General features: G+C 32.0%; 1 protein-coding gene across 1 annotated transcript in view; it reads right to left on the bottom strand.

Annotated features, from left to right (window-relative positions):
* Positions 1–2,377: 2,377 nt before the first annotated feature.
* LOC148956592 (uncharacterized) overlaps positions 2,378–11,141 on the bottom strand; it is a 61,680-nt gene continuing 52,916 nt past the window's right edge. The window contains exon 6 of the mRNA XM_089091351.1: positions 2,378–2,959. Within this exon, the coding sequence (XP_088947477.1) occupies positions 2,569–2,959 (391 nt within the window). The 3' untranslated portion in view covers positions 2,378–2,568. The remainder of the gene's footprint in view (positions 2,960–11,141) is intronic.

Genomic DNA, 11,141 nt, shown 5'->3' with positions numbered 1-11,141 from the left:
AGTATAAAGGCTGAAAATTGTACAGAAAATATTAAATATCATATATTTCTGTAGAGGGTGAACAGATTTTTATTTATTTTTATGGTGGGGTGGTTTTTATAACTTACTATGTTTTGCATCAATATTTTTGCTTCATTTCAATTTCAACAGATTTATTTTAACCCTCACTAGATTTTAGATTAAATTTACGACCATTTCCGCTACCTACCTACGACGTATAATTGTTGAGGTTCCCTTTAATTTGCTGGTATTTCTTTCTTCGCAAGTTTTTCGGAGCAACCTAATATGCCCCCCCCCCCCGCTAAAGAAAATCCTGGATCCACTCCTGGATAGCACTGGGAATAAAATAAGCTAAAGAAACCCTAAATGTTCGTTTTTTTAGTTCATTTTATTCACTGCCTTGACTAAAAGTTAGACGAATGACTTCTTTAATTTCATTTTATCTATAAATCCTATTTTGCTATGACAGTTTCATAGTTTTTAACAGATTTGTGTCACAAAAGGAAAAAAAATTATAAGAGACAAAAATCGAATTAGATTTGAGAGAAGAATCTAGATTTGCTAAAACCGTGATATGGATGTAAACATGAATCTTCAGCTATATTCCCTTCCAAAGTGTTAAAAGCAAGAAAGCAAGTTCTTTTATTGGAAAGCTGGATCCTCGAATCCAAAATCAGCAACTACAGCGGCATGAAAGAGTTAAATTATGAAAAGAGGTCTTTCAGAAATCTCAAGAGATGAAGTTCTGCGAATTTCCCTATAGACATAAATAAAAGATCAAAAGGAAATTTTATATTCAAAGCTTCTAAAGTGTCTAGCGAAGTATTTTCTTTTTTTTTTATTTTGGTAAAGCATAAAAAACAAAAATAAATTAAAAATTGCTAACTAATGAAAAATAAATTAAAAATGTTTAATCGATACATTGTATTATCTTTTCTTTCCATAAGTAAGAAAAAACTGTGAAGACAGAATTTGAAACAGTAGCACACTTTGATTCTAAAGAAAACCTATCTGCCGATACTATATAGAACAACCAAATTAGATTTTCTGATATAACTAAAATTAAATATGATTTTAAACAAAATAATATATTTATTATAAAAGATAAAATAAAACACAAAGCATTCTTCAAAGAAAAGTAAAAGGTACTAATGTTAAAAAGTAAACGATAAGAAAGTAAAAATATATAAAGAACAGGAAATATAACAAATAAAAAGGTAAACTGAAACGAACATACATTATAAAAGCTAACAGAAGGGCTATCAATCGCTCCAATTCTAATAATCACTCAAGTCCTAAGTGACCCCTGAGTGGTTCTTTTCAGATCTTTCAAAAGTCTATTACTTTTCTTTGATTCGTACCGGAACCTGAACCTGACTTCTTGGAAAAATTCCATAAACGTTGCAATTTTGGATTGCATGGTGAATGACTTCCCAAACTTACTTCCTATTCCTTTATAACCGAAACCAAGTTTATATGAAAAACATATTTGAATGTTTGTGCCTAAAAACATTTTGACACTATATAAATAGCAAAATGACAATTTACGAAGTAGCTTTTGCTTAGGCATAAATTTTTATAAGATTTGACTAAAATATTTCCAAAATAGAAATGGAGAAATATATCTTTCAACATATAAAGTTAACTTGTGATATAAACCAGAATTCGGAAAGATAAACTGTAAAACTTAAAATAGGATGTTTCTATTTACCGCACTTACGAGGACGTGTCTCATTGGGATCGGCAATTTTAGTTATTAAATTCTTAGATTAGTTCTGACAGAAGGATCAACAGTGTAAAGTGAAATCCTCTGATGTCTTCCTTAAATAATTTATTAAAAACAATCGTTTAAATAAAATGGAAGAATATCTATGGTTGAATCTCTGGCTATGAAAGAAAATCTAAGTTCTAAGTTCTTAGCTCTTCCAAAAATCTCAGGATCCCCAAAATTTATGCAAATCCAATCAAGATCGACAATGTGAACGAAATAATATTCAAAAGATTTATTTGATTTTACCAACAAAAGTACATCAGCAATATATTTAAAAAAAAGAACTGGCAGGAAATCCTTTATTAAAAAATTTCATTTTGGGAACATGTAATAGTTTTGAGAAGTACGGTGTTAACAGACTCGTCATAAATTTTAAAATTCATTTATAAAAATACACTATAAGAAGCGAGAATCATTTTACCCAATCTGCCTATGTTTTAGTTGCAATCTAGGTCAACGTTAAAATTATTTGGGAGCCCTAGTTAGGCTCCCAAATACTTATATATATATATATATATATATATATATATATATATATATATATATATATATATATATATATATATATATATATATATATATATATATATATATATATATATATATATATATGTATATTTATTGAGAATTATGTATAACTAAATTTAAATTATGAAATAATAAGTAAATTATAATTACAAAAAAATGATCTGAAAATGTAATCCTTAAAATGGGTTCATTCTAAAATTGTAGAAGATAATTATTTGGTGACCCAAATATTTTGATATCATTTCTCGGACTATCTAAAAAATTTCTTTTTAAGATCCGAAAAACACAGTTAAAAGAAGAGAAAACAGACTCAAATAGAACGTATTTTGATATTCTGCATGTTTTCCACAGCCAGACAAAGGCCCAACTGTTCGACAGTGTTTTCGATTAAGCAAACTTAACTCTCCCGAAGATCTTCTTCCAACAATACACAAAACATAATAATTTTCAGATTCAAGTCCATCGATAAAGCTGGTTCTAATCCCGTAGCCAATATCCTTTTCAACAACAGGGTCTGACCTATAATCAAAGATTGGAATTGCACTAGATAGGTCGTTACTCTGAACTCGGACGCCTTGACTTGGAAAGATGATAGCACGGAAATCGCTAATGTCCTTTCTCGTAGAAACTACCCATGAAAATGTGATTCGAGTTGATGAACTGGAAGAACAAAGAAAAAAGTCAATAAATGATAATTTAATCTTGTCATCTAATGTTGACATGATAGACTTTCTGAAATAATGATCACGACGTGGAAGGAATTTCAAATCATGGTTGTTAAAAAACGAAAACAGTTGTGTTGTTTGTAAATTCATCCATATAAGGATAAAAGGCTAATATCAAGTGTCTTTTACTTTGGTTGATGGGTATTTTAGTGAATACATTTATGCCTCGTAGATGAGAATCTAAATGAGGCAGCTCTAAGGCCTTTTCTGCTGACAAATTGAATTGCAAAATATAATTTAGTCTGCAAGAAATACCATTTTACTGACAAACTAGATCATGGGAATCATGTTCCACTGACAAATGGGATAGTCAGTTTCGTTTAGTGGAGTTGTATGATTGTACACTTTTCTGTTTATCAGTCTAGGGTTAAACTATAGAAGAATATTTTTAACAAAAATTTCAATGAGACACTGCCGCCTATTCCATGCAATGGATTTCTTAATTGCACCTACTGGAGTATCGTTTCCTCCCAAGATTTATATGTGGCCTTTTCCCGTTGGAAAGGAGCTTCACCCCTGTTCTAGCACTAGCAAGAAATATAAATGTTTCTGCAGGATATTATCAATAAGTCACTGCGCTTTACTGAAAACAAAATATATGTTCTAAACAGTTTCTGTTTATAACATTAATAGACTAAAAAATTCTTGAGACTTCTAGGAATGAGTATCATTATTTATTAAACAGTCAGTTTTATTTCATTAGTTCTTTTCAGTAATTAAACAAAAAAGAAAACAAGTTTCTTTTCAACTGAAAGTAAAGAGCCACATTAAAAGTCAAAACGAACAAAAACTATTCCGTATATGAAGGGGTTGCCCCTCTCCTCAATACTTTATTCTTTACGCTAGAGGTTTTAGCACTTTTGAAAAAAGCTTCATATCCTAATAAAACGGCCCTTGTGTTTCAAGAGCCGTCCTTATAAAATCGGGACAAACAGTAGAATTTTATCGTAAAGAGCTTATTTATTTGGAGTTGGCATAATAAGCAGGTTCTTTTGATGCATCTATTGATATCAAAATTCCGTTTTTAGAGTTTCGGCTACTATTGAACTGCGTTCCTCCTTACTTACGGTTTGATACACGAACTGTTATTCTTGGTTAATGTGGCGATGCTCTGTCTTTTTTTTGTTATTGTTGATGTTGTGGCAAATAAAGACCACTCTGTTCAGAACATGTTTGGGTTTCCAATGAGATCCAGATTACATTCAAGCCGTTTAGAGGTTCTGAGGGGGGGGGGGGGCAGGAAGCATCACTCTTATTTGTAAACTCTGATTAGCCCTGAGATATTTTTTTTTGTCGTTGCTGATGTTACGAAGCACGCTGCTCGAAATACAAATCATTTTCAGTTAAGTGCAAACGGCGCTCTGGTCTTGAGAAGGGCAATGGACCATTAGACTTACTCCTGTTAGTCTAGGTTCCTGGCCATTTTTAGTTTCACTTGAATATTCATTTTAGTTTCTGTTCATTTTGAGTTTCATTTATCATATGACTTTGTTTCTGCCTTTTTTTTCTTTTTTTTTAAACATGGTTCTTTTCTTTTCTTTCAAAATTACCTTCTTGGAATTTTTTTTAACTAATTAATGTTCGTTTTAGTTGACTTAATGTTTTTAATTTTTTTTTTGACAATTAATATGCTGGATAGCTATTTTGATTTTGGACAAATTTAGAATATTCTAGCAGTATTCTAAAACAATCATTTTGAGCAACACATTTCAATAACGGATTCGTCTGAAGTTTTAATATGGAAAACTCTGAAAACGCTAATCTGAGCACTGACTCTGATTACATTGAAGATAATTGTTGTATAAATTCGTTCTGTTTAAAACAAAGGTTTGAAACGGTTCTTGAACTTCAATGAATCCATATAGGGGACTCTTCAAAGTTCTACTATTGAATGAAAATGGAAAAAGAAAATTAACGTATAAAAGAGGAATCATTCAGCTCTATTATTTCTGAACTTTTAAACTTTTTATTAGTAAGATTAACATGAGAGTTTCCTAAGTTTTGTGTTCAAAATTTATCATTCTGAAAACCTGGACGCACAAATTATCTTGTGACTGTTCAACGGCTCTTCAAAACTCCCTGAAAGTTCTAACTTAATACCCTGGCCACTCCTGAAATATTTCAAATACGCCATTTTGACAAACTGGATACATATAGCTTCTATTGATTTATTTCATTTTCCCCCTAAAAATTACCTGAAAATCTTGAATTAATACCCGTTGAAATTCCTAAGATATTGCACAGTTTATTTTTGTAGCCTGGATACAAAAAGCAGCAAGGTGTATTAAAACTTAGCAAACAGAAGCAAGTTGTGTTAAATTTTAGTTAACAAAAAAAAGAAGTTTTATGAGAACAAGCAACTTTCATGAGAATTTGTAGAATAAAAAACCGAGTTGTACTGAAGCATGACGTAGAGAAGAAACAAGATTCATTAAAACATAGTTATCGGAGAGAAATTACATTTAAGCTTTGTGAGCAACAGATCTGCATTAAAATTTAGTGAATGGTAATTGAGTTTTTCTATAATTTAGTGAACATAAAACAAATTGTATTAGATCTTAGTGAACAAAAAAACAAGTCGTATTAAGAATTAATTAACCAAAAAAAATCCATGTGCATTAAAATTAAAAACAAGAAAACCGACTGTATTAATATTTATTTATCAAAAACGAGTGGTGTTAAAACTTAGTGAGAGAAAAAAAACAGCTATTTTAAAATTTAGTTAACATCTGGCTTAATAAATTGTAGGCGAAGAGTAGCGCCAAACAGGAAAAGATTTCTAAAAAAATATTCATCAATTCAAATAAATTGTCTAAAAAATCCATATAGATAGATAGATAGATAGATAGATATATTTATTCACACGAAAGCCCAATTGGGCCAAGGTGACATAAACAAAACAATCGAAAAAATACAAGAACAAAACATAGACTGAAAAGACAATAAAACAGATTATTTAAGAAAATCATCACGATAACTCATACCTACCAAGACGAAATTTCCAATATTATCTATGTTTAAGTAACTCATATTCCTCAATCCAAAATCCAGTCCTTCCCCCTGGCCTCTCTACCAAATATTTCCAAGCGCAACTCCCTCAACTCCGTACATTCCCCTAAAACATGGTGCAAAGACTCATCCATCTTTCCACACATAGGGCAACTGTAAGGACCATCCCTCAGTTAACCCAAACATGGAAAAAAAATTCAAAGATAGTTCTAATTTGTTAAAAATAGCTGTTAAATTATCTAAGATAAATTAGCATGAGCTTAGAATGTGGTAATCATGTTGAGTAAATATATTTTTAAAAATAAAATAAACCATCTCAAATACCAAAAATCATCTATAACAAATTTAATCAATGAAACATTTAATCCATGAGATATTTTAAATAATGTAATATAGTTTAACAATGTCTTTTTTAAGTCAAGCAAATAGAGTAAATTACATAATAGAGCTGAATATATCTTATGATTGCACTTAATGGTCTAAGAGAAGGTAATGTAAACTCCATGAGACGTCCTATTGAAAAATATCGTGTCAGATATATTCAGCCAATACAGATGATTACCTCAATTATAAAAAAAAAGTTGTCTATAACAACTCTGATCCAATAGAACTGTAGACTAATAGTTGTTTCAAACATGAAAAAACAATCTAAGAAGAAATACTGCTGAAACAGCGGCTATGTATCATAGTCTACTTCGCTCTTTACTTGCGTTATCTACAATTTGAACATTTAAAGCTGTGGAACTTTGTAAGACTTGGGAAATATACAACGCTTTTATGGCAAAATGGGTATTTTTTCAGAAATCTATGCCTCTTTGTCTTAGAGAAGGAATTTTGGACACTTACGATTGAAAAAATGTCTTCTCATAGACCTTGTCTGACAGGGTTTATTAATATAAAACTAAGAACTGCCTAAATACCATACCGAGTTTTGTGTTTCTTATAAGGCTCAACAGTTATTATGGAGGCTGATCAAGTCATTATTTATGATGATCTAAAATCTTAGCCCAAGTCGATAGTTTCTGCTATCGTCTCTCCAGGGTGAAGCAAAAGATTCATGGAACATCTTAAAAACGTTGTTCTGATAGATCTCTTCTTCTTTAAAATGTATCTTGATATACCAGGAGGATCGTTAAAAATATATAAATAATGATATTTTAGGTGATAAAATATCAGATAAGTGGAGACCAGACATAAGTGCCTCTGATAGAATAATCAACTTCGCCGTTACATTCTTCTGTCCTATTTTGAAAAGATACCTATTTTAGAAGATACCGTCGATCCTTATAATTGATCCTCAACAGACATTCACTTCTTTGGTAACGGCTAACACGGTTGGTCTGCTCGAAATTTACCCTTATTCACGGTCTTAGCACAGGCTAGGAGTTTTAGCTATCTTCTTTTTAGCTTTTTAGCACTAGGTTAAAAGAATAATGAAGCCCGTAAATGTCTTTATCTTTTGAATATTTATTATACACACATTTTTCTTATCTCCAATTTTCTCCCTATTTTATTTTTCCCACGGATTTTCATTTACTCTGATTAAAAAAAAAATGATAATAATAAAAACAAAATGGCCACAGTTGCAGCTGACAACGGAAATTGAAAGCTGTTATGACTGTCATTTGTAAAGGTTTTCCTAGTCTGGTTACATGGTACCAAGAAAACCGTAAATCTTAAATTAGAGTCAGCACAAACTGTCACAGCTCCCAAGCAAAGCTGCTGATGGAGCACAAGATAACCATAGAAAATGTTAACCGAAGAGTCATAAATCAGAAAAAATATTCTGTCTTTGAAAGCAGGATTGATTTGATCAATTCTGAATAAGTGACAGATTCAAAGAAAAAGTTTAATCGGTTCGTATCCTGCCAAGCTATTGAAATTGATTGAATTATTATAATTTTTATTATAGATTCTTGCTTGACAAATGTACTGATTTCGCTACTTCAACTGGGAATGGTAAAGCTGACGAATACTTAGCAAAAAGAACCGGGGCTATTGAAGGACTTACTAGAAAATAAGATGTTTTTTCCTGATGTCTTGCCACCAGATATTTTCTAATTATTAAAGCTAAGCATGTTTAAACCTACATAACTTGATAGGATCCTATCAAACAGCTCTTTGGAACGAACAGTAAGTAAAGAATGACTCCATCCAATAGCAACCGAAACCCTTAAGAACGGAATTTTGGTAACAATAGATACATCAAAAGAATTGGCTTTTTACACCGATTAAATAAAAAAAACAAGTTTTTTCAACTGAAAGTAAGGAGCGACATTAAAACTTAAAACGAACAGAAATTATTCCGTGTATGAAAGGGGCTGTCCCCTCCTCACCGCCTCGCTCTTTACGCTAAAGTTTTTCATTGTTTAAACAAAAATAGAGTGTTGAGAAAGTCAAACTTTAGCGTAAAGAGCGAATTGAGGAGGGGACAGCCCCTTTCATATACGGAATAATTTCTGTTCGTTTTAAGTTTTAATGTCGCTCCTTAATTTCAGTTAAAAAAACTTGTTTTTTTATTTTATTTTTGAACGTTTTTGAATAAATGCAGGTTTTGATCTTGGCTCACCGTACATGAATAATTGAAACAAAATTTTCATATTAATTTACTTTTATTTGGTTAAATGGCTTTCTCGAAACTTCTTTAATTTTATTTACAAACGTTTTTATTAGTAATAAATATACGTAGCTTACGAATTAGCTCCCATAACGAACTTTTATATTCATATATTTTTAATACGTCTATTAGGGGGTTCGCGCCCTAGTTAATACCTTGCTCTTTAAGCTAAAGTTAGAATTTTGTTCCAATTCTTTAAAAATGACCTCTTAATCACAAAGGCCGTTAATTAGAATAAATAGCTCTTATGAAAGTACTAAAAAATATTTGGGTTAAAGAGTGAGGTATTGACTAGGGGGTGAACCCAATCATATATGTAATATGTTCTGTTCGTTTAAAGTTTTGATGTTGCTGCTGTTGCAGTTAAAAACTTGTTTTTTTATATTTAATTTCTGATCTTTTTTTAAATAATGCTGGGAAGTCCGGCGTCCCCTTCATAGCAATGTCCCTTCCCCCATGAAAACTTCAGTAGAATGGGGGGTACCAGCACAGAACGTACCACGTGGTTTATGGTTTTCTCAGTGAGAATGAAAAAACAGGAATTTTCTCACTTGGAAAAACAGGAATTTTGTCACATTTATGGTTGTTTTCATGGATGGTTATGTGTGTTGTTCAATTTATTTTATGTTTTCTCTTATTTAAAAATCAAATTATTGATTTTTTATGGTTTTTTTAAGTGAGAATTTTAAAAACAGGAAATTTCTCAAATTTATGTCTGTTTTCATGGGTGGTTCTGTGTGTTGTTCGATTTATTTGATGTTTTTCATGTCTGTTATATGGATGATTTTTGTCTGTTCGTTGTCAGTGAGAATGGACATGCTCGACGCTAATGCTATGAGATTGTTTGGCTAACCTAACCTGAGAACTTGATTTACATAATCGCTACGGGAAATTATTGATTTACCAAGGGGGAATTAAGAAACATTATGGTTTCTTTGATCTTTAGGTGAAGCTAGCCTGTAAACTTGATTTACATAATCGCTAGGGGAAATTATTGATTTACGAAGGGGGAATTAAGAAACAAACATGGCTTCATTGTTGTTTGGTTGGCCTAACCTGAGAAATTGATTTACATAATCGCTAGTGGAAATTAGTGATTCATGAAGGGGGGAATTAAAAAACATTAAGGTTTCTTTAATCTTTTGGCCTGAGGGATTTATTTATTGTTGTTGTTTTGGACAAGTGCATGCTATGGGTGAATGTCAAGATGTCCTGGAACAGGAAACAGTTAGATCACGTGTTTCTTTCTCAGCCAATCAGCGAGTCGGATACATCCCCCTTCTCAGCCAATCAGAGGGCTGGTTAAATATGATTTCCCCGTTACATAACAATTCACCCTTGAGATTTCGTATATAATGGGCATGCAATGTGATTAAATTATCAGAAGGTTCCAGAACACAATGGATAGAACACATGAAATTATTGATGAACTTGAAGCCTTGGCCGCCACAATTAGCAATGTAAGTTCTGTTTTCATTTTGTATTTTCAAAATAAAATTTTTTTCCGTGGTCACCCTATACTATATTCGGGTAAAACCCCCCTCCCCCCCCCCTATACAAATGTCCCGATATGATGTTTATACTCGATAAAAAGCGTAAAATACACTCTTCTTTAGTTACGTAAACCCCATCCTTCCTTCCCCCTTTGTTTACGACCATAATTCTGTTTTTTGATAAAATCCATATCTTACCTAAAAACAACTGTCAACTTTCTGTCAATACCTTAATATAGAGTTTTTCACTGCTATGGCTTTGACTTATGGATTTCTCGCAATAATTTAAATATCTGATAATTACTGACACCCTTTTAAAGTACATCCGGCTTTGGTAAATATACATGAATTTGGATAGCGGCTTAGCCAAAAGGTTTCTCTGAGAAGAATAGTTTTTCCCATCGAATTAAAAAAAACAGTTTCGCGTGAAAAGAGAGATTATTGTTAATTAACCTTGTGTGGTTACAGACTTTGCGTAATTCTATGTGGTATGGAAGCATGGAAATGAGTTATTTCCAAAATTAATACCTAACAATATTTTTAGGACATTGGGGACCGGGGGGGGGGGGGGTTTGACAAGGCCACAAGTAGAAAACCTCCATTGTAAGGTGAAAAAAAAATGTTTCTTAGCGTGAAAAGTAAGGGGGGTGGGTTTAAGAAAAACATACATTTCTTTATTATGCGTAAATTGAATAGCATTTTTACCATGTCTGTCCGGGGAGGGGGGGGGTATTTTCCCATGTCGTTTCTCAGGGATATTTTCCGTGGGGGTTATTTTCCGTGGGCTGTTTTTCTGGGGGTGTGATAAATACCAGCTATCGAAAAAGGATATGGAAAGATAAAAAATACCGTTAATACTTTAAATGCATCAAACAAGGCATGCTCAATGCAGATTAAAACCAGAAAAGAACAGAAACACCTAAAAATAAGAAATTAGACTGACTTTTATATACTGAATTTTGAACGACTCAGTGAGCCATAATTCTTCTTTCTCAGAT

Source organism: Artemia sp. Qi Xiang Cuo, chromosome 1 (genome assembly GCF_049724085.1).
Source record: "Artemia sp. Qi Xiang Cuo chromosome 1, ASM4972408v1, whole genome shotgun sequence".
Classification (NCBI taxonomy): Eukaryota; Metazoa; Arthropoda; class Branchiopoda; order Anostraca; family Artemiidae; genus Artemia; species Artemia sp. Qi Xiang Cuo.
Note: the sequence above shows the minus strand (reverse complement) of the source record. Positions and strands in the feature narration are given on the sequence as shown.